The sequence below is a fragment of the Nomascus leucogenys genome, chromosome 7b (genome assembly GCF_006542625.1).
Source record: "Nomascus leucogenys isolate Asia chromosome 7b, Asia_NLE_v1, whole genome shotgun sequence".
Classification (NCBI taxonomy): domain Eukaryota; kingdom Metazoa; phylum Chordata; class Mammalia; order Primates; family Hylobatidae; genus Nomascus; species Nomascus leucogenys.
Window position 1 is genome coordinate 47,052,680 of NC_044387.1, and position 24,591 is coordinate 47,077,270.

Sequence of the window (24,591 nt, forward strand, 5' to 3'; positions counted from 1 at the left end):
CCGATTTACCCATGGGGAATATGTTCTAAGACCCCCAGAGGATGCCTGAAACTGCAGATTGTTCTGAACCCTTTATATACTTTTTTTCCTATGCATACATATGTATGATAAAGCTGAATTTATATTAAGCACAGTAAGAGATTAACAATGATAACTAATAATAAAACAGAACAATAATAACAATATGCCAGCATCACTACTGCTGGATTTTGGGGCCATTATTAAGTAAATTAAGGGTTACTTGAACACAAACTCTGTGATGCTGCAACAGCCAACCTGGTAACTGACCGGTACTAAGTGACTAATGGGCTGGCAGTGTGTACAGCGTGGATATGCTGGGCAGAGGGATAATTCACATCCTGGGTGGGCCGGTGCAAGATTTCATCACTCTGCAGAATGGCATGCAATTTAAAACTTATGAATTGTTTATTTCTGGGGTCTTACATTTAATATTTTCAGACTATAGGTAACAAAGTGTGAAAAAAACCACGGATAGGAGGGGACTGCTGTAAAGCACTGTGTCCTTGTGAGCTGTTGCTGCCATTGTGACAGCTGCCTACTGAAGAAGGCCAGGGAATGGTCAGCAGGTTCCTCAAACACGGTGTTCAGAAATGGGGTTCCCTTTCTCCCCAGATGTGTATCTTGTCCAGTGTCCAGCCAGGAGCCTGGGATATGTTTTCCCCATCCTGTTGTCCCTTTCTCCGGTTTACTTTTGGCATCGTTCTGCCACTGTCATCATGACTACCATTTCCCTAAACTATGCCATCCTTCCCCACCTTGATGGTCATGCTAGCTTTGTCCTTCTACTTCCAGTCTTGCCCTCCTGCAATCCATTCTCCAGCACATAGGCAACATGATCTTCTCCAAGGATGAGCATCTGCTTAAAGTCCTTCAGGGAGTGGTTTCGTGTTTCCTCTGGCATGAAAAGGCTGATCCCCATGTGCTCTTTGCTGTTCTTCCCAGCCCAACACCTGCTCAACTCTGCTGCCACTCCCTTTGAGTCCTTGCGAGAACACATTCTCCTCTCACCCCTCTTTACTCACTGACTCCTACTGAGCCTTCTGGTATCTGTGGAAATGACACTGTCTCTGGAAGCTCTCCCTGATTTGTCAGTTAGGAGTTCTTTCTCTGTGCCTCTTTGGGGTTCCTCTCATAATGACCCTCTTCCCAGGGTACTGTAGCTGTTCATTTTCTCTACTGGATTGTGAGCTCAGGGAGCTACTATTTGAACTTTTTAGAAATATTCAAATACCAGCGTTGGAAGGGTATTGCTGTTTGTAATATCTGAGGATGGGCTGAGAACTTAAGACATCTTGATTCAGAAGAGGAATGGCTGAATAGTTTGGTGACATAAAAATTTTCTTGAGCCCTAAGTAATTCCCCCCAGCTTTATCAAAAAAGCAGCTCCAAGTTTGTAAGCTGTGAAATGTGTCATAGCTCAATACACAGAAAACGTAAACATGTTCCCTCAAAGTGTCTCTGAGGTGGTGTTTGAAACAGGTGTAGAGACCTTGAGCATTAGAATTGTAGGAGAAAGATGGTTAAGATCTTTATCAGTGCTTCTCTACCTAGGCTGCATGTGAGAATGGCCTGCAGCTTTAAACATATTTCTGCTGGATGTTAAATCCAAAGCTCTGAGTGGTGGACATGGAGCTTTGGTATTCCTTCCCAGGTGAGTCTCACACACAGCCCAGGTGAAACAGCCTTCTACATGTTAGTCAATATTAAGCATTCAGGAAAGATGGGGGAAAGTAAAACTGTGAAGGTGTAGATTGAGCTTGAACTGAAAACAGTTCCCATCCACACACACCCGTGTGTGTCTAGAGAGGCTTCTGCGGGTCATGCTCCAAAAGGGGACACGTACCCATAGTAGTCCAGTCCATATTTGGTTTATGTTGCCATTTTGTAGCTATCTCATTTTGTGAATTGGTTTTTGATGTACTAAGACAGCAGTTGGCTCATTGCGTCCTAAAATTATTGCATCCCAGTGTAAAATGTCATTTTAAGATACCATGTAAACTGTTAAATTTTGCCTATTGGCCTACCACTGCTCCTGGTATTGGAAATACATACTGGCCAGTTAGTTGCCTTCTGACTTGTTTATTTACAAAGCAAGGAGAGTAACCTACCTCAGCCAGGGTGTCTGGGAGGGTGAGCCTTGTGGGAGTGCCTACCGCTGTGGCATTGTGGGTGACCAAAGAGTAAATGAATTTGAATGGGGACTCTTTGGAAAAACAGATCTTCACCATAGAACATTTAAATGTTCAGAATGCCTAAGCTGCACAAACCAGTGCTTTTTTAGTTGGGTTGAGAGAATTAAGTCCTAGGAGGATCTGAGTCAAGGTTCCTCTCCGCTCGCATATTTCTGTTGCAGGGGCAAGTCTGATGGGAAATAAAATCTTTCAGTTCAGCCTCTGGCTGTCTCTCCCCAGGGGAAACCACTATAAACGAAGCCACCATATCCTTCCAAAAATGTTCAAAAGAATCCTGCTTTAAATATGCTTCTGCCCTTTGCTTTTATAACTTAACACACTGAAGATCCTCCCGTAGGATCACAGACAGATCACTGCATCTATCTGACATGTTGTTTATCAGTATTCCCTAGGGTAGTAGTTGCTGGCACCCTGTCACCCCCTTCTCTAAAGGGGAATCTTTCTGCAATCTGTCTGATTTTTCCTTCCTTTGCTTCTTCACTGAGACTTTACTGAGTTTGCAGGCTCTTCTCCTGCATTTTCTTCCGCTTCTCTTGAGGCCTGCTGCTGGCCTCCATGCCAGGGAGATGACCATCACTCTTGGCAGGCTGAAGAAGGATGCCACAAAGCTGGGATAGCAAAGTTCAGTGACGAAATTAGAATCGGATAGATCTTGACAGGCCGGAATCCAGCTAGTTGACATTTAACTGGGATAAATATAGAGTCTTGTGCACTGGTGTTGAAGAAAACCTGTAATAGTGTAATTTGAGAGAAGTTCTGTAAAGCATTACATAAATATAGTTAACTATCCCTGAACTAACCTACTCCTAGAATGTAAGTTCTGGAAAAGACCTTAGTGTCAACATTCTTTACAGGCTTTCTTTACAGAGCTCCCTCTTTAGGCTAGGAAAGGCTCTTTGGTAAGTTTCTTTTTTTTTTTTTTTTTTTTTTTTGAGACAGAGTCTCTTTCTGTCTCCCAGGCTAGAGTGCATGGCACAATCTCAGCTCACTGCAACCTTTGCCTCCCGGGTTCATGCCATTCTCCTGCCTCAGCCTCCTGAGTAGCTGGGACTACAGGCACCCGTCACCATACCCGGCTAATTTTTTATATTTTTAGTAGAGATGGGGTTTCACCATGTTAGCCAGGATGGTCTCGATCTTCTGACCTCGTGATCCGCCCGCCTCAGCCTCCCAAAGTGCTGAGATTACAGGCCTGAGCCACCGCACCCGGCATAAGTTTCAAATATAAAATATGTGGTTTTTTAAAATTTTCTTGAGACAGAGTCTCGCTCTGTCCACCAGGCTGGAGTGCAGTGGCGTGATCTGAGCTCACTGCAGCCTCCGCCTCCCCAGTTCGAGCGATTCTCCTGGCTTTAGCCTCCTGAGTAGCTGGGACTATAGGTGCGTGCCACCATGCCTGGCTAATTTTTGTATTTTTAGTAGAGATGGGGTTTCACCATGCTGGCCAGGATGGTCTTGATCTCTTGATCTCGTGATCCGCCCACCTCAGCCTCCCAAAGTGCTGGGATTACAGGTGTGAGCCACTGCACCTGGCCCATTTATTTTTTTGAAGCGGAGTTTCACCCTTGTTGCCCAGGCTGGAATGCGATAGCGTGATCTTGGCTCACTGCAGCCTCCGCCTCCCGTGTTCAAGTGATTCTCCTGTTTCAGCCTCCCAAGTAGCTGGGATTATAGGTGCCCGCCACCACACCTGGCTGATTTTTGTATTTTTGTAGAGATGGGGTTTCATTATGTTGGCCAGGCTGGTCTCCAACTCCTGACCTCAGGTGATCCACCTGCCTCGGCCTCCCAAAGTGCTGGGATTACAGGCATGAGCTGCCGCGCCCGGCCCTCAAAATATGTTTTAAAAACTGTAGATGAACTAAATTTTACTGCCCTGAAACAAGTAATTTGTGTTACTGCTTGTTTACCATCCATATGCTAGGCACAAGGATAAAGCAGTGAGTGAGACTGGGAAGGAGACAGATACAGAAAGAAAAAATATTGGTGTCCACAGAGTTGTGAAAACATGGGGATGTTCAGTGCAACTTAAGCATTCTGGCTTCACTGATGTAGGCAGTTGATGTTCTCACTAATACTCTTGTATAAACACAGTTGTAGTCCTCCCAGGTAGACATCTTCCTTAAGCCCCTTATACATAGAAACCACAGGACTATCAGATGAGTAATTTCTTTTTGCATATTCCCCAGTGTCAGATTTTTTTTTTTTTTTTTTTTTTTTTTTTTTTTTTTTTTTTTTTTTTTTTTTTTTTTTAGACAGGGTCTGTCTCTGTCACCCAGGCTGGAGTGCAGTGGCACAATCTTGGCTCACTCCAGCCTCTGCCTCCCAGGTTCAAGCGATTCTCGTTCCTCAGCTTCCTGAGTAGCTGAGACCACAGGCGTGTGCCACCATGCTCAGCTAAGTTTCGTATTTTTAGTAGAGACAGGGCTTCACCATGTTGACCAGGCTGGTCTCGAATTCCTGACCTCCAGTGATCTACCTGCCTTGGCCTCCCAAAGTGCTGGGATTACAGGCATGAGCCACAATGTCTGGCGCCCAGTGTCAGATTTGAATTTTGATTGATTTAGTTGCACGCTTTGAGAGCTGAAAAGGATTATTAGACAGCATCTTCTTTACCTTTCTTTAGTTAACTCTTATATATGCCATTTTAAATGTGTAGCTAAGGTCCAGTGCAGTGGTGCATGCCTGTAATCCCAGCACTTTGGGAGGCTGAGGAAGGTGGATCACTTGAGACCAGGAGTTCAAGACCAGCCTGGCCAACGTGGTAAAACCCTGTCTCTACTAAAAATATAGAAATTAGCCAGGTGCAGTGGTGGACACCTGTATTCCCAGCTACTTGGGAGGCTGAGGCATGAGAATCGCTTGAGTGTGGGAGGCAGACTTTGCAGTGAGCCAAGATTGCACCACTGCACTCCAGCCTTGGCGACAGAGCAAGACTCTGTCTCAAAAGAAAGAAAAAAAGAAAGAAAATTTTTTTAAAAATGTGTAGCTAGGTTACCTATCAGAATAATATACTAGGGATCAGGAATCCTTGGTTATTTCTACTAACTAGTGAAAAAAAAAAAAACCTGGGCCAGGCGCTGTGGCTCACGCCTATAATCCCAGCACTTTGGGAGGCCAAGGGGGGTGGATCACTTGAAGTCAGGAGTTTGAGACCAATCTGGCCAATGTGGCGAAACCCCGTCTCTACTGAAAATATGAAAATTAGCCAGGTGTGGTAGCAGGCACCTGTAGTCCCAGCTACTTGGGAGGCTGAGGCTGGAGAATCACTTGAACCCGGGAGGCAGAGGTTGCAGTGAGCCGAGATCGTGCCACTGCACTGCAGCCTGGGTGACAGAGTGAGACTCTGTCTAAAAAAAAAAAAAGGGAAAAAAAGAAAAAACCTGGCTTTTCAGCACATCACTTTTCTCTGGGACTTAGTTCCTGCATATGGAGAAAAACTCACAGTAGTATCTGGCATCTTAGATGGAAAAGTTATTTTTGTGGGATTGTCCTGTATTGAGCATTCCTGACTAAATGAGTACAGAATGAGTTCCCCGCTCATTGTACTATTAAAACTACCCTTGTCCATTTCTTTTTTTCTTTTTCCTTTCCTTTTTTTTTTTTTTTTTTTTTTTTTTTTGAGACAGAGTCTCACTCTGTCGCCCAGGCTGGAGTGCAGTGGAGTGATCCTGGCTTGCTGCAGCCTCCACCTCCCAGGTTCTCCTGCCTCAGCCTCCTGAGCAGCTGGGATTACAGGCACATGCCACCAGGCCCAGCTAATTTTTGTATTTTTAGTGGAGACGGGGTTTCACCATGTTGGCCAGGCTGGTCTTGAACTCCTGATCTCAAGTGATCCACCCACTTTGGCCTCCCAAAGTGCTGGGATTATAGGTGTGAGCCACTGCGCCCGAACCCCTTGCCTATTTCTATTTCTTTTCCTTTTTCTTTTTTTTTTTTGAGACGGAGTCTTTCTCTGTCGCCAGGCTGGAGTGCAGTGGCGCAATCTTGGCTCACTGCAGCCTCCGCCTCCTGGGTTGAAGCAATTCTCCTGCCTCAGCCTCCCGAGTCGCTGAGACTATGGGTGCACGCCACCATGCCTGGCTAATTTTTGTATTTTTAGTAGAGACAGGGTTTCACCATATTGGCCAGGATGGTCTCCATCTCTTGACCTTATGGTCTGCCCACCTCAGCCTCCCAAAGTGCTAGGATTACAGGCGTGAGCCACCGTGCCCGGCCGCCCTTTTCCCATTTCTGAAGAATGCAGAATAGCACTCCTGTTTGAGAACTACTATCTTAATTTAATCTGATTATAATAGTCTTTATCTTATTTTTGGATCCACTCTTCTCAGATGTTAAAACACTGTCTTATTTGTGAGGGACTTTTACCTTTTTCAAATGCCGTACATGTGTATGTATGCTCTTAGATAAGGAACTTGACTCAACTACTATTATTTAAGAACCCACTATGCTCAAGAGATTGGATACAAATTATTCAGGGTTACCAATTCTTGATATTTGGAGTTGAAATCAGAATGTCACCATATTAACCCAACATTGATCCCCAAACTGAGAACAAAATGACAATTTAGAAAACCCAGGCCCACTTAAGTGCACTGCTCTGTCTGGAGAGCATCCAATCCTATTCTGCTAAAGCCAGAAAATCCGGATAGGTCGACAAGACCAAGAATGATTGCTTACCAATACATGGCCAGCTTTGTTTTACTTACATCTCCAATCACTGCCAAATTTTATCAAGGCTAATTCCAGACATCTTGTTTTATCCTTAAACACTTTAGGATGTGTCTCCAAGAGAGAACTCTTTATTTTTTTCCAAGTTTTAAAATTGTGGTAAAATATACATAACATGAAATTTATCATCTGAACCATTTTTAGGTGTACACTTTAGCGATATTAAGTACATTCAAATTGTTGTGCAGCCATCACCACCATCCATCTCTAAAACTCTTTTCTTTTTTTTTTTTTTTTTTGAGACGGGGTCTCGCTGTGTTGCCCAGGCTGGAGTGCAGTGGCGCCATCTCGGCTCACTGCAAGCTCCGCCTCTCGGGTTCACGCCATTCTCCTGCCTCAGCCTCCTGAGTAGCTGGGACTACAGGCACCCGCCACCATGCCTGGCTAATTTTTTTGTATTTTTTTTTAGTAGAGACGGGGTTTCACTGTGTTAGCCAGGATGGTCTCAATCTCCTGACCTCATGATCCGCCCGCCTTGGCCCCCCAGAGTGCTGGGATTACAGGTGTGAGCCACCGCGCCCAGCCCAAAACTCTTTTCATCTTGTAAAATGGGTGCTCCATACCTGTTAAGAAATGACTCCCCATTCACACTCCTCCCCCCAACCCCATCTACTTTTTGTCTCTATAGGTTGTCTATTCTATATACTGGAATATCAATGGAATCATACAATATTTGTCTTTTTGTGTGACTGTCTTTTTTTTTTTTTTTTTTTTTTTTTTGAGATGGAGTCTCGCTCTGTTGCCCAGGCTGGAGTGCAGTGGCACAGTCTCAGCACACTGCAACCTCCACCTCCTGGGTTCAGGTGATTCTCCTGCCTCCGCCTCCCAAGTAGCTGGGATTACAGGCGCCCACCACTATGCCTGGCTAATTTTTGTATTTTTGGTAGAGACAGGGTTTTACCATGTTGGCCAGGCTGGTCTCGATCTCCTGACCTCAAGCGACCCACCCGCCTCAGCCTCCCAAAGTGCTGGGATTACAGGCGTGAGCCACCTCACCAGACCTTGGTTTTTTTTTTTTTTTTTTTTGCATAATGACCTCAAGGTTCATTCATGTTGTAGCATGTGTCAGAATTTCCTTCCTTTTTAAGGCTGAATAATAATCCTATTGCATGCGTATAACACATTTTGCTTATCTATTCATCCATTGATATACACTAAGAATTCTTTATTTTTTAACTCTAATAACATCACACTGAAAAAAAAAATCAGTAGTTTCTCAGTATCATCCAGTATCTTGTCAGTGTTGTTTCTCTATTTGTCTCAAATGCTTTTTTATACATTTGGTTTATTTGAATCAGCATCCAAAGAAGGCCTATGCATTGCATTTGGTTGACATTTTATGTATTAGAGCTGCTTTTTGAAGCAAGCTTTGATCTTATTTTTTTATACGTAACACAAATGTAGTATTTTATTTGTGTACATTTATCTTTTTAATTTCATAGTCCTTTCAAATCTGTTAAGATTCTGATTGTTACTCTAGTATATTGACAGTCTCAAAGCACACCCTTAGCCGATAAAACAGTCCCTGTATATGACTTTGGTTAGAGTCATTACTCAGAATATTGACTAGCAGATGATTAAGGTCAGAGCTCTGGGCCCTGGCAGCAGACAGACAGAGATCCATGTGGCCAGCACCACTGAGGTGCGGTTCAGCTGTGGACACAAGCTCACCTCATGCTTTTCCACCTCATTCCAAGAGTCTTTTGTTTCATACATTGTTTGGGCTTTTATGTGCTAAATGGATTTGATAGATTCAAAAAGAATTTGACTCTGAGAAGAAACAAGAGATTAAGTAAATATGAATAACTAACACAAAGCAAAGCTCTCTATTCTATAAGCATGCCACAGATAAAAGGCTTGGGGTAGGGGGACTGATTATCCGTGAAAATTACTTTGGCTACCTCAGCAGAGGTAAGCCAGATACTTTGCTGAAATGAAGATTTATTCTATCACATTTACTTGGCTTCAAGAAAATTAGATTGGTTTGGCATGACTTCTTAGTGAGCCCATATTGATTGCAGGTATTCATGTTTTTCTTTTCAAAGGGCTCACAAATCTGATGGATAATGTTGTAGAATTTGGAGGGGAAACCTCAAATGCAGCAGTCTTATCTTCTGGAATCCCATTGTCCTCTGTTTTATTAATAAATATTGTAAATCCTAGCACTTTGGGAGGCCAAGGCAGGCAAATTACTTGAGGTCAGGAGTTCGAGACCAGCCTAGCCAATATGGTGAAACCCCGTCTCTACTAAAAATTACAAAAATTAGCCGAGTATGGTGGCGCATGCCTGTAGTCCCAGCTACTCAGGAGGGTGAGGCAGGAGAATTGCTTGAACTCGGGAAGCGGAGGTTGCAGTGAACCTTCCGAAGATTGTGCCATTGCGCTTCAGCATGGGCATCGCAGCGAGACTGTCTCAAATAAATAAATAAATAAATAAATAAATAAATAAATAAATATTGTAACTTCTAGGGCATTTGTATTATTCTATTTTTCAGGATTTTTCTATTAATTGCCGACAGAGTAAATAACACTAATCTGTCCAGTTGTAGCGGCTCAAGCCTGTAATCCCAGCACTTTGAGAGGCCAAGGCAGGTGGATCACCACAGGTCAGGAGTTCAAGAGCAGCCTGGCCAACATGGTGAAACCCCGTCTCTACTAAAAATACAAAAAATAGCTGGGCATGGTGGTGAGTGCCTGTAATCCCAGCTACCCAGGAGGCTGAAGCTGGAGAATCGCTTGGACCCGGGAGGCGGATGTCGCAGTGAGCCGAGATCACGCCACTGCACTCCAGCCTGGGGGACAAAGCTAGACTCCGTCTCAAAAACAAAACAAAACAAAAACCCCACTAATCTGATCTGTGTCCTCCAGGAATTTATGACCTTGGATGTTGTTGTATAAGCCAGCAGGGAACTAAACTAGGAGAGGATGATGGAGTTTGAACATGGCTCATTTGTGAGAAAGGTGGTGAGACTGGGAGGTTTTCTTTGGTTGTGATAATGTGGTTTCCTGGTTTACTAAGTATCAGTGGTTGCGCTTGTGGGACTTCTGTTGTCTTTTATTCTTGGTTTACTTAAATATGTTAACTTTACTTAAGTAAATTATGACCATTTTCATGGGCTGCTCCTCTGCCTCCCTTCTAAGCCTTGGTGTGTCTTGGGGCTCTGTGCCCTGGGCTCCCAAGCCATTCACTTTTCACGGTCTCTCTTGGTGCTTCCATCCAGTCTCATGACTTCGCCTGCCACAGATGACCCCCATATTCTTATTTTGGGGCTGGAATTTTTTTTAGACTTACAAAAAAAGTTAAGCAATATAATACCTAAGAAAATTCCAAAAGTAACAAGTGCTGAGGACGGCAGGCCCTACCAGATGTTACAAAACCTCCATAAATAAAATAGTGTGATGCTGATGTGTAGATAGATGTCGGGAACTTCATGATAGCTGAACACATGGAGGTTCCTGAAGAGCGGTGTGCTGAAAAAGGCAAGGATACCCCTCGTGCCTTTCTCTATGCGCCTCTTCCATCTGGCGGTTCATCAGTATCCTTTGTAATATCCTTTGTAATAAATGAGAAACGTGTTTCCTTGAGTTCTGTTAGCCACTCCAACAAATTAGTCAAACCCAAGAAGAAGGTCATGGGAACCCTGCTTTATAGCTGGATGGTCAGAAGTACAGGCCACAGCCTGGGGCTTGCGATTAGTGTCTGAAGTGGAGTCAGTCTTATGGGACTGAGCCCTCAACCTGTGGGATCTGATACTATTTCCAGGTGGATACTGTCAGAATTGAATTAAATTGTAGGATATCTAGGTGGTGTCTGCTGGAGAAACCCCACCACATCTGGCGTTGGAAGTCTTGTGTTGAGTGATGTGTGAGAACAGGAAAAATACTTTGGTTTTTCCTATCCTTAATAAACCACTCCTAGCATTATTTTCTTTGCTATGACCCAAGGTTGTAACATGAAGGGACTTTCTTGTAATAATGGCAATATCAACTGGCAAGTTCTATTTTTTAAAAAATTATTTCACTACAGTTATGAAGTAATGTTTTTTTGCTGTTATATGTGTTTTTTGTTTGTTTTGGTGGACTCATTTGGGAACATAATCACCACTTAGTTTATCTTTTCTGTGTTAAAATGGAATATGAATTTCAAACAACTCAGTATTGTGGTCAGAACACAGGCTTTATTATACCTAGCTCCATCATTAATCAGCTTTGTAATTTCTTTTTTTTTTTTTTTTGAGACGGAGTCTCGCTCTGTCGCCCAGGCTGGAGTGCAGTGGCGCAATCTCGGCTCACTGCAAGCTCCACCTCCTGGGTTCACGCCATTCTCCTGCCTCAGCCTCTCCAAGTAGCTGGGACTACAGGCGCCCGCCACCACGCCCGGCTAATTTTTTGTATTTTTTTTTAGTAGAGACGGGGTTTCACCGTGGTCTCGATCTCCTGACCTCGTGATCCGCCTGCCTCGGCCTCCCAACGTGCTGGGATTACGAGCGTGAGCCACCGCACCCGGCCCAGCTTTGTAATTTCTGAAAGATTTCTTAACCCCAACACTTTGTTTTTCCCAAGTGTAAGGTGTGTGTGAGATGCTTGTCTCAGTGGGTTAACAGGAAGATGAGATGAAGTGATTTGTGGTCCTGTAGCCTGCTCCACTCAGCAGCTAGAACATCCAATATGTGCTAGACTCTGCTACAAAAGACAAATAAGGCACCGTCCTGAATTATACTCTCAGTATGAACAGTCTCACTTGTGTTCCTTCCAAAGGGTGGTGTGATTTTAACGCAGCGGTCCATGATCTTTGATCTTTGTTGCTAGTGTGAGCCTCTTCAAGGTTACACAAGGTAACAGATGTTAAATGGTCCAATCAGTAGCAGTAGAATTGGGGCTGAACAGAACAGTGTTTAAAAATAAAGGTGTCGGCCAGGCGCAGTGGCTCACGCCTGTAATCCCAGCGCTTTGGGAGGCAGAGGCAGGCGGATCACGAGGTCAGGAGATCGAGACCATCCTGGCTAACACGGTGAAACCCCGTCTCTACTAAAAAAAAATACAAAAAATAGCTGGGCGTGGTGGCGGGCGCCTGTAGTCCCAGCTACTTGGGAGGCTGAGGCAGGAGAATGACTGAGGCAGAGCTTGCAGTGAGCTGAGATCACGCCACTGCACTCCAGCCTGGGCAACAGAGTGAGACTCCGTCTCAAAAAAAAAAATAAATAAATAAGTTAAATAAATAAATAAATAAAGGTGTCTTGTAGGTAGGTCAGAGCAGAGAAATTTATAGAAATGAGCCTGGTGCTTTATGGGAGTGATAAACATTTATTGAGTATGTGTTTTCCCAGAGTTTTTCATTGAAGCTTATCCCATTAACAGGTCTTGATTTAGCCCAGGCACTGCGTATAAGATGGCCTTTGGAGAAAGGCGCGTGGTTTCAGTTTACACAGTAGTAGCAATCCATCGGCCCTGGAAGATGTGCCAAACCTGCTGACTTTCTTATTAACCCCAGAGTCTCCAGGAAGTATTCACACTGGCTTAGAAATTCATTCAAGTCAGATTTAGACAGATTTGATGATATCTAGGGAAATATTTAAGCAAAAACTTTTGGCCAGTTCTTTTTTCTTGCCTTTTAGAGAAATCAGGTTTTGTGTTTCCTCCCTTTTTCCCTTCCACTTCCCTTGCCTTCACCTCTCCAAGACCTCCTTCCTCCCAAATCTCTCCTCAGTGGTTGGCTTATCTGTGACACCTTATCTGATGGTGTTCTTTGGGAGTTCACCCCCAACTCATCTCCTCCTGTCTGTATCACTTGTGGCATCCTTGACACTGCCTAATGTCATCCTGCGCATGTCTTATCTCCACTGTGGGTTGGTAATCCCCTTGAGAGTTGATTCACAGGCTTGGATGGATCTATTACAGGTGTAGAACAGCAAGCTAATGTTTCCTTCAAGTGTTTACCTAATGTTAACTTTTTTCTAAATTTTATTTAACTTCTCCTCCTCCTTTGCTTTTGGCTAGTCAATCCATTTCAGAGGAAAAAAATTTAATCAAATGCTTTTTTTCTGTTTAGCTCCAAAACCTTGGAATTAATCCAGCCAACATTGGATTCAGCACACTGACCATGGAATCTGACAAGTTCATATGTATCCGAGAGAAAGTTGGTGAGCAGGCACAGGTCACGATCATTGACATGAGTGACCCAGTGGCTCCGATCCGACGGCCTATCTCTGCAGAGAGTGCCATCATGAATCCAGCCTCTAAGGTGATAGCTTTGAAAGGTAAACCCGATGGGATTATTAGAAAGGAATCTTATCTCATTTTAACTGCTTTGTTATCTTAAATATTGAACAAGTGTCACTAAGTTCATGGCAAAGTGTTCATCAATAGTATTCAACTGAATTCCAAAAGTTGTAGCAAAAGTTATGTTTAGTGTGCCCTAGTAAGAGGCCCCTGAGCACCGGAGCTTCTTGGTTACATCACCCACAACGCCAGGCACACCGAGGAAGAAAATGCCCAGGACTTTGTCTTCATGCGACTAGGAACGCACAACAGCACTGTGCATGTTTCCCAGGAAGGCTGTGTGGCCCCCTTGCCCGAGGGCCTGCTGCAGTGGTGCTTCCAGTCATCCAACGACACAGGCTCAGCGGTTTTCCTCCTGTGAAACACATCAATGATAGAGGGGCTGATAATTAATAGAATTTCACTTCCTTGAAATCAGGGAGTCTTGGGTGCTTAAAGCCTTCTAGTTATCTTGAAAAATATAGAATCTTCTTATATTGCCTTCATTTGGCAAATAAAAGGATTATGTATGCAGTAGGCTTAATGTTTTGTGTGAAATGCAGTTATCACTTACTTTGAAAAGCAAAAACTGGGCTGGGCGCAGTGGCTCATGCCTGTAATCCCAGCACTTTGGGAGGCCGAGGCGGGCAGATCACCTGAGGTTGGGAGTTCGAAGACTAGCCTGACCAACATGGAGAAACCCCATCTCTATTAAAAATACAAAAAATTAGCTGGGCGTAGTGGCGCATGCCTGTAATCCCAGCTCCTCAGGAAGGCTGAGGCAGGAGAATCTCTTGAACCCGGGAGGTGGAGGTTACGGTGAGCAGAGATCGCGCCATTGCACTCCAGCCTGGGCAACAAGAGCAAAAATCGGTCTCAAAAAAAAAAAAAAAAAAAGAAAAGAAAAGCAAAAACTTCTGGACCTAAAATTTGTGAATGCCAAATATTAGCTTTGCCTAGGCTTCTATTTTGTTACAGAAATAGTGTCTACTTGGTCATTTCAGTAGGTAGAAGGACATCTGAAAGTTAAGACCTTTCTGTTTAAAAAGAAATAACTGAAATTCTTTTATTCGAAAGGATCTTTGTTCTATTACCAACCCTACCTTTTCCCTTGTAATCTTGTCAAAGTAATTATTTGAACATATAGTGTAAGCAGTATAAACTATTTTGGTTAGAAATTATTACAATTATGGGATATTAATGATGCTTTTATCTTTCTCTTACTTTGTCACTTACCCCTTGGCTGTTTTTGATGTAATATTTGCCTTGTAGTGTCGCCCTTTTCTGCATTTTATGTTGTTGTAGTACTTAAAAAAATATTTGTAGAGAAGGGGGTCTCACCATGTTGTTCAGGCTGGTCTTGAGCTCCTGGCCTCAAGTGATCCTCCTGCCTTGGCCTCTCAAAGTGCTTGGATTGTAGGCATGAGCCACTGTACCCAGCCTTGTTGTAGTACTTTTGAGAGACCTTATTTAGCATGTTGTTTGCGGTTTTGTTTGCTGTTTAGTGTTCTCAGCAGGTCTCAGAAATGATCTGCATTTTAGTCTTCCTGATTTTCTGGTACAGTTCTCTTTAACAATGTGCAGTGCGGAGCTCCTAGGGTGTGTGTGTGTGTGTTGTGGTGTGGAGTCGGGGAGTAAAGAAAACGCAATAGTTAGATACTGTCAATCTCTTCCAGCCAAAGACCACCGGGAACACACTTGCAGTTGAACAAGGTGGGTTTATTGTTGCAGTGGGAGAGAACACACGCCATGGGGAACTGGGGAGTTAGGGTTGCAGCCTGTCCTCATGCCTGGCCGTGACCTCCCAAGGTGCTCAGAGATACTCAGCCCACGTCATTGCCCGGCTTTCTGGAGAAGCCTGGAGCAGATTCACTTACCCGGTACCCAGTCTCTATTCATACTTTCTTTGCTGATGGATTTGTGGTGAATTCTTTAAAACCAGATACATTTTGCCTTTGACTTAAAGAGCATGAAGTGGTGGCAGAATTACTCATCTGTTGCTTATGATTTTAGTGGAACACCTTAACTGAGGGATTGGCAAATGGTCTGCTTTTTGCTCCTGAACTAGGAATGTTTTTTATTTGTTTGTTTTAAGATCAGGTCTCTCTCTGTCTTCCAGGCAGGAATGCAGTGATGTGATCATGGCTCACTGCAGCCTTGAACTCCTGGGCTCAAACGATCCTCCTGCCTCAGCCTCCGAAGTAGCTAGGACTACAGGCACGTGCCACCATGCCCAGCTAATGTTTAAACATTTTTTGTAGAGATAGTATCTATGTTGCCCAGGCTGATCTCAAACTCCTGGCCTAAAATGATCCTCTCACCTCAGCCTTCCAAAGTCCTGAGACTACTGATATGAGCCACCTCACTTGGCCAAGAATGGTTTTTATGAGGAGTTGTAAAAACAAAACAAAACAAAACAAACAGACAGAGGTCTTTTATGTCCTTTTATAGGGAAAGTTGGCAGATACCTTGCATTACTGGCCCAGGTATGATATTCTCAATTTGATTATGAAACATTGTGTGTTAGTCCGTTCTCACACTGCTATAAAGAACTACCTGAGACAGGATAATTTATGAAGAAAAGAGGTTGAATTGACTCACAGTTCCATAGGCTATATAGGAAGCTTGGCTAGGAGGCCTTAGGAAACTTATAATCATGGCAGAAGGTGAAGGGGAAGCAAGCATGTCTTACTGTAGCGGAGCAGTAGAGAGAGAACAAAAGGGGGAGTGCCATACACACACACTTTTTTTTAACTGCTCCTTACAGAGCAGGGCTAACCCATAGGCAGGGTGTCCAGAGTAGCCACACACACACTTATACCCATCAGATCTCCTGAGAACTCACTCACTATCACCAGAACAGCAAGGGGGAAATCTGCCTCCATGATCCAATCACCTCCCACCAGGTCCCTCTCCAACACTGGGAACTACAACTTGAGATGAGATTTGAGTGGGGACACAGAGCCAAACCATATCACATTACCTTTTCAGTATTTATGTTATCTTTTTTTACAAATTTTACCTTTTTTCTCTTAATTTTTAGAAGTAGATGGAGTATAGGCTAATCTAGTGCCTGTGCGGCACAGTTGGCACTGAGCTCAATGGGGGATAGAAGAGGGGGAATGGCACCCCCTGGAGGCCCCCTCCTCACCTTGACTACTTAAGTCTGACCTGAAGTATTTCCCAAAGAAGGCTGGTCCTTTTTTGGTCCTTTTAGTGATGCTGAATATTTTGTGCCTCATAAACACATGTTCATTTAAACCAGGCTAAGGACAACTTGACAAGTTTTCAAGCTAGAGGAAATTTCCTCAGTGATCTAAGGCTGCTTGACACTAAAAGGTACCCCCATCCTGACAGTGTACCACCAAGAATTTTGGATCCAGATTTTTTTTATATCTTTCTTTGTCTGCTTTTTTCAAGTATAATTTACATACCATAACATTCACTTATTCTTTTTTTGTTTTTTTTTTTTTTGAGATGGAGTCTCGCTCTGTCACCCAGGCTGGAGTGCAGTGGCGTGGTCTTGGCTCACTGCAACCTCTGCCTCCTGGGTTCACACCATTCTCCTGCCTCAGCCTCCCGAGTAGCTGGGACTACAGGTGCCCGCCAGCACACCCAGCTAATTTTTTGTATTTTCAGTAGAGACGGGGTTTCACCATGTTAGCCAGGATGGTCTCGATCTCCTGACCTTGTGATCCACCTGCCTCAGCCTCCCAAAGTGCTGGGATTACAGGCATGAGCCACCGCGCCCGACCAACATTCACTCCTTCTTGGTGATTTTTAGTGAATTCATAGAGTTGTGGAATCATCTCTACAATATAGTTTTGGAACATGTCTGCAACCCCAGAAAGTTTCCTCATGCCTGTTTAGAACCATTCCCACTCCTACTCCCGGCCCGAGGCAGCAACTCATCTGCTTTCTTCCTCAACAGATTTTCTTGTAGACAATTCAAATAAATGGAATCATACAATATGTAGTCTTTTACATCTGGCTTCCTTTACCTAGCATAGTGTTTTTGAGGTCCATCCATGTTATAACACGTATCAGTAGTTTGTTCCTTTTTATTGTCTAATAGTGTTTCATTGTATGGATATGCCACATTTTGTTTTTCCATTCACTAGTTGATGGACATTTGGATTGTTTCCAGTTTTTAGCTATTAAGAATATTGCTGCTGTCAATGCTCACTGACAAGTCTTTGTGTGGACGTATTTTCTTTGTTGTTGTTGTTCTGCAATTTCTTTTTTTTTTAATCTAAGTTCCAGGATACATGTGCAGAACATGCAGGTTTATTACATAGGTATACATGTGCCATGGTGGTTTGCTTCCCCTACCAACCCATCCTCTAGGTTTTAAGCCCTGCATTCATTAACTTTGTCCTGATGCTGTCCCTCTCCTCACGCCCCACTCCCCTGACAGGCCTGGTGTGTGTTGTGCCCCTCGCTGTATCCATGTGTTCACTTGTTCAACTCCCACTTATGAGTGAGAACATGCAGTGTTTGGTTTTCTGTTCCTGTGTTAGTTTGCTGAGGATGATGGCTTCCACCTTCATCCATGTCCCTGCAAAGGACATGATCTCATTTCTTTTTGTGGCTGCATAGTATTCCATGGTGTATATGTACCACATTTTCCAGTCTATCACTGATGGGCACTTGGGTTGGTTCCATGTCTTTGCTATTGTAAATAGTGCTGTAATAAACATATGTGTGCATGTGGACATATATTTTCATTTCTCTTGGGTGCTTGGGTGGAGTAGAATTGCTGGATCATATGGTAAATTTGTTTAAAAAACAATTTTTTTTTTTTTTTGAGATGGAGTCTCACTCTATCGCCCATCTAGGCTGGAGCGCAGGGGTGTGATCTTGGCTCACTGTAACCTCTGCTGCCCAGGTTCAAGTGATGATCCTGCCCCAGCCTCCCAAGTATTTGGGATTACAGGCACCTGCCATTGTGCCTGGCTAATTTTTGTGTTTTTTGTAGAAACAGGGTTTCACCATCTCAGCCATGCTGGTCTTGAAGTCCTGACCTCATGACCCACCCCCTTGGCCTCCCAAAGTGCTGGGATTACAGGCGTGAGCCACCACTACCGGCCTGTTTAGCTTTTTTTTTTTTTTTTTTTTTTTTTTTGAGGAGTCTTGCTCTGTCACCCAGGCTGGAGTGCAGTGGCACTATCATGGCTCACTGCAGCCTCCGCCTCCCGGGTTCAAGCAATTCTCCTGCCTCAGCCTCCTGAGTAGCTGGGACTACAGGTATGTGCTGCCACGCCCGATTAATTTTTGTATTTTTAGTAGAGATGAGGTTTCACCATGTTGGCCAGGATGGTCTTGATCTCCTGACCTTGTGATCCGCCAGCGTTGGCCTCCCAAAGTGCTAGAATTACAGGCATGAGCCACCGCGCCTGGCCCTGTTTAGCTTTTTAAGAAACTGCCCAGCTGTTTTCCAAAGTGACTGTCTCATTTTATGTACCCATCAGCAATGCATGAGGATGCCAGTTTCTCCACACATCCATGCCAACACTTGATACTATCTTTTTTATTATAGCAATTCCAGTGGTTGTGTACTAGCATTTTGTGGTTTTAATTTGTATTTCTCTAATGCCTAATTACGTTAAATATCTTTTATTTTTAAATATGATTATTAACCATTTATATATATTTTCTGAGAAATGTCTATTTAAATCTTTTGCCCAGTTCTTAATTGGGTTGTCCATCTTATTATTGAATTATAAGAGTTCTTTATATATTCTGGATATACATAATTTATCAGCTACGTGATTTACATGTATTTTCTCCCAGTCTGTACCTTGTCTTTTCATTCTCCTAATGACATCTTGTCTTAGTCTGTTTGTGCTGCTATAATGAAATGGCTGACACTGGGAAATCTATAAAGAATAGAAACTTATTTCTCATAGTTCTGGAGGCTGGGAAGTCCAAGATTAAGGTGCTACCAGATGGTGCGTCTGTTAAGGGCTCACTCTCCACTTCCAAGATGGCCCCTGTTGCCACATCCTCTGGAGGGGAGGAACACTGTGACAGAAGGGCAAAAAGGAACCTAACTCCCTCCATCAAGCTCTTTTGTGAGAACATGAGGGCTTGCCTCCCAAAAGGCTCCATCTCCCAACACTTGGGGATTAAGTTTCAGCATGCATTTTGGAGAGAACAAAAAACATTCAAACCATAGGATATGTTTTGAAGGGCAAAACTTACTAATTTTGATGAAGCCTAACTTACCTACTTTTTTTTCTTTAATGAATCATGCTTTTGGAGTTATAGCTAAGAGTGTTTAGCCTATGGTTTTGTAGTTTTAATTCTTTTTTTTTTTTTTTTTTGAGACAGAGTCTTGCTCTTCTCGCCCAGCCTGGAGTGCAGGGGCACAATCTTGGCTCACTGCAACCTCCGCCTCCTGGGTTCAAGCGATTCTCCTGCCTCAGCCTCCCAAATAGCTGGGATTACAGGTGCCTGCCACCACGCCTGGCTAGTTTTTTGTATGCGTATGAGAGATGGGGTTTCCCCATGTTGACCAGGCTGGTCTTGAACTCCTGACCTCAGGTAATCCACCTGCCTCAGCCCCCCAAAGTGTTGGGATTACAGGTGTGAGTCACTGTGCCCGACCGAGATCTATGCCCATTCTTGTACTGATTACTTGATAGTTGCAGCTTTATGGTAAGTTGGAAGTCAGATAGTGTTGGTACTCCAACTTAGTGTTTTTCAAAATAGTTTTTGAAACTCTTTGAAATGAGATCCTTTGAATTGCCACATAAATTTTGGGTTTAGTTGTGAATTCCTGCAAAAATCCTTCTGGGGCTTTGATAGAAATTACATTGAATTTATCAATTTGGGAAGAATTGCTATCTTGACAATATTAAGTCTTCTAGTCATTTAATGTCTCTGTTTATTTAGATCTTTAATTTCTTTCAGTGATGTTTTGCATATTCAGTGAGCAAATCTTGTACTTCTTTGTTAAATTTATTCCCAAGTATTTTATTCTTTTTTTATGTTATTATATACAGACTTATTTTCTTAGTTTTATTTTTGGATTGGTTCTTGCTAGTATCTAGAAATAAAATAATTTTTGTATATTTTTTCTGTATCCTATATACTTATTAAACTTACTCTTGTAGTTTTTAGTGGATTCCTTGGCATTTTCTACATACTGTATCATGTTATCTGTGAATAGACAGTTTTACATCTTCCTTTCTAATCCAGATTCTGTTTGTTTCAACATTGCCTCAGCTAGAATACCCAGTACAGTATTAAACAGAAGTGACAAGAACAGAAATCATTGAATTATTTCTGACCTTAGTGGGGAGGTTTTAGCCTTTTACAATTAAATATGATGTTGGCTGTGGATTTGGGGTAGATAAATCCTTTATCAAGTTGGAGAAGTTCCCTTGTATTTTCTGTGTCTACTGAGATGATCACATGGTTTGTGTCCTTTATTAGTGTGGTGTATTACATAAATTAATTATTGGACATTAAGCCAACCTTGCATTCCTGTGGTAAATCTCTTTTAGTCATGGTGTATGGTGCTTTTTTTATGTTGTTGGATTTTGTTCAGTAATATTCTAAGGGTTTTCTGTTATTTTTATAATTGGTCTATAGTTTTCTTTTCTTGTGATGTCCTTTTATGACTTTGTAATTAGGCAAATGTTGGCCTTAGAGAATGAGGTCCTTCTTCCTCTATATTCTGAAAGAATCCGTGAAGGATTTATTTCTGTCTTCTTTGAGTATTTGATAGAATTCAACAGTGAAAGCCTTTTGGTCCTGGGGTTTTCTTTGTGGGAAGATTTTAAATTTCAAATTCAACTTCCTTACTTGCTGTGCATCTGTTCAGATTTTCTGTTTTCTTGTGTCAGTTTTGGTAATTTGTGTCTTTCTAGGAATTTATCCAGGTTATCTAAGTCTTCTAGTATGTTGACATAAAATTGTTCATAATATTCCCTTCTTTTAATTTCTTTGGGGTTGACAGTGATGCCCTCTTTCATTCTTAATTTTGATAATTTGTGTCTTCTCTTTTTTTCTTGATCATTAACTAAGGTTTGGGTCAGGCCTGGTGGCTCATACCTGTAATCCCAGCACTTTGAGAGGCTGAGGTGACAGGATCACTTGAGACCAGAAGTTCAAGACCAGCCTGGGCAACATAGGGAGACTCCATCTCTACAGATTAAAAAAAACAAAAAACAAAAAACAAAAAAAAAAAACTAGCCAGTGTGGTAGTATGTGTCTGTGGTTCCAGCTACTCAGAAGTCTGAGGCTGGAGGATCATCCTGAGCCCATTATGTCAAGGCTACAGTGAGCTGGGATAGTGCCATTGCACTCCAGCCTAGGTAACAGAGTGAGACCTTGTCTGTAAAAATAAATAAATAAGATTTGTTAGTTTTCTTGATTGTTTTGAAAAACCCTACTTCTGGCAAGGTGTATATAGGCTGCTCCAGGAACATGTGCACAGCTGCCTACCCTGTGCCTTTCTTGTTAAAATGTAGCATACCATTTTAATTCTTCTGAATTTTTCTTTTTACTATTTTCTCTGTGTGTGTGTGTGTGTGTGTGTGTGTGTGTGTGTATGTGTGTGTGTGTTTATAGTGGTTGCTGTAGGGTTTATAAAATGCATCCTAACTTATCACAAATGATTTCAGATTATTAATATTAACTTCTATTAAAATGCAGAAATTTCACTCCAGCATAGCTTCATTTCCTCTTCCCTCTGTTGTGCTATTTTTATCATTCATATATATGAATATATAAAATATATTAAAAAAGAGAAAATAAGATGCATATATGCATCTATATATGTTATAAACCCAACAACCTATAGTTTTATCATGGTTTTAAATGATATTATTTAATGAAATTAAGAGAAATCTTTATACTAACCAACATATTTATCATATCCAGTGCTCTTTATTTCTTTTTGTGGATTTGAGCTCCCATCTTAGTTCAGTCTGATTAGAAGTCATTTACCATAAGCTGTTAGTGCCTGAAGACAGTGAGGGTTTAACATTTACCATTTTGACTAGACAGCAAAACTACATCACACCTAAATTATGTCCAAAAGCAGTTGTTTTATAAATTTATATAGTTTAAACTTAAGTTGATAATATAGTTATAGCTAACTTTAGAACTGTTTTAAGGCAGCAAACCTTTATCTTACTGATCATGTGTTTTGGATATAAATTGCATCAAGTTTCGGCCGGGCACGGTGGCTCACACCTGTAATCCCAGCACTTTGGGAGCACAAGGCAGGTGGATCACCTGAGGTCAGGAGTTTGAGACCAGCCTGGCCAACATAGTGAAACCCTGTCTCTACTAAAAATACAAAAATTTGCTGGGCATGTTGGTGTATGCCTATAATCCCACCTACTTGGGACGCTGAAGGAGGAGAATCACTTGAACCCGGGAGGCGGAGGTTGCAGTGAGCCTAGATCGCCCCATTGCACTCCACCTTGGGCCCCAAAAGCGAAACTCTGTCTCAAAAAAAAAAATTGCATGAAATTTCACCATTGAGTTGCTCCTTTTTGTGAATTCAAGAAGTCATCTTAATTATTGCCCAGGTATATCATGACATCATTGAAGATTTTCTGTTAGCAACAGCAGCCTTATTTCTCAAATTGTGGTTAAAAACCAGTTTTGCTAATTGATGATAATATTGTAATAATATGAGTTGTTGCATAGCTTGGCTAATTAACTGGATAGTCAGATTAACTCTTTTTTTCTAGCTGTGTAGCTCAGAGATAGTACCTCAAAAAAAGCTAGATCTGCGAATAATTCCGCTATTAACACGAGTGTACAGATGTCTTTTTGGGAACCTGTTTTTAATCCTTTTGATTCTATAGCCACAAGTAATTGACTGGATCATATCATTATTCATTTTTAATTTTTTTGAGGAACTGCCATCTCTTTTCTATAGTGGTTGCACTATTTTACATTCTCAGTAGTGCACAGGGTTCCAATTTTTCACATTCTTGCTAACACTTGTTATTTGTATTATTTTCTTTTCAATGGTAGCCATTTTTTTTTTAAGAGACTGTAACTTTGAACTCCTGGACTCAAGCTATCCTCCTACCTCAGCCTCCCAAGTAGCTAGGACTATAGGCATGCGCCACCACAACCAGCTAATTAAAAACATTTTTTCTTTGTAGAGACAGGGTATTGCCATGCTGCCCAGGCTATCTTAAACTCCTGGCCTCACATGATCATCCCATCTCAGCTTCCCAAAGCGCTAGGATTATAGGCATGAACCACTCCACGTGGATCATTTTTTAATTGGACGATTTGTATTTTCTGTTGTTGAGTTGTAGGCATTCTTTATATATTCTGGATATTAACCCCTTGTCAGATACATGATTTCCATATACAGGCATACCTTGAAGATATTTTGGGTTCAATTCCAAACTACCACAATAAAAAGAATATTACAATAGTGAGTCACATGAATTTTTTGGTCTCCCAGTGCATATAAAAGTTATGTTTATACTATGCTGTAATCTATTAAGTGTGAAATAGCATTATGTCTAAAAAAAATGGATTATCTTAATTAAAAAATAATTTGGCTGGGTGCGGTGGCTCACGCCTGTAATCCCAGCACTTTGGGAGGCCGAGGCGGGCGAATCATGAGGTCAGGAGATCAAGACCATCCTGGCTAACACAGTGAAACCCCGTCTCTACTAAAAATACAAAAACCAAAAATTAGCTGGTCGTGGTGGCGGGTGCCTGTAGTCCCAGCCAGTCAAGAGGCTGAGGCGGAAAATGGCGTGAACCCGGGAGGCGGAGGTTGCAGTGAGCCAAGATTGCGCCACTGCACTCCAGCCTGGATGACAGAGCGAGACTCCATCTCAAAAAATAAAAATAAAAATAAAAAAATAATAACTTATGGCCAGGCATGGTGGCACATACCTCTAATCCTAGCACTTTCGGAGGCCAAGGTGGGAAGATCGCTTGAGCCTAAGAGTTCAAGAGCAGCATGGCAAAGAATACAGTGAGACCTTAGCTCAAAAAAAAAAAAAAATGCTGAGTGTGGTGGCGCACGCCTGTAGTCTCACCTACTCAAGGAGGCTGAGATGGGAGAAGAGCTTGAGCCCAGGGGTCTGATGAGTGCATGTCAGCCTGGGTGACAGAGAGAGACTCTGTCTCAAAATAAATAAATAAATAAATGAATAATCTATTTATTTATTCCTAAAAATTGCTTACCGTTATCAGCCTTCAATGAGTTGTAATCTTTTTTTTTTTTTTTTTTTTTTTTTTTAAAGACGGAGTCTCTCTCTGTCACCCAGGCTGGAGTGCAGTGGCATGATCTCAACTCTCTGCAACTTCTGTCTACCAGGTTTCAGGGATCCTCCTGCCTTAGCCTCCTGAATATCTGGGATTACAGGCACGTGCCACCACGCCCAGCTAA

The 24,591-nt window shown here is 42.4% G+C and overlaps 1 protein-coding gene across 5 annotated transcripts in view; it reads left to right on the forward strand.

The window, feature by feature from the left end:
• The window catches only part of CLTCL1 (clathrin heavy chain like 1), a 111,959-nt gene that overhangs the window by 3,332 nt on the left and 84,036 nt on the right, over positions 1–24,591 (forward strand). For all 5 annotated transcript variants that reach the window (XM_030815870.1, XM_030815871.1, XM_030815872.1 and 2 more), the window contains exon 2: positions 12,994–13,201. In XM_030815870.1, coding sequence (XP_030671730.1) covers positions 12,994–13,201 — 208 coding nt within the window. The remainder of the gene's footprint in view (positions 1–12,993; positions 13,202–24,591) is intronic.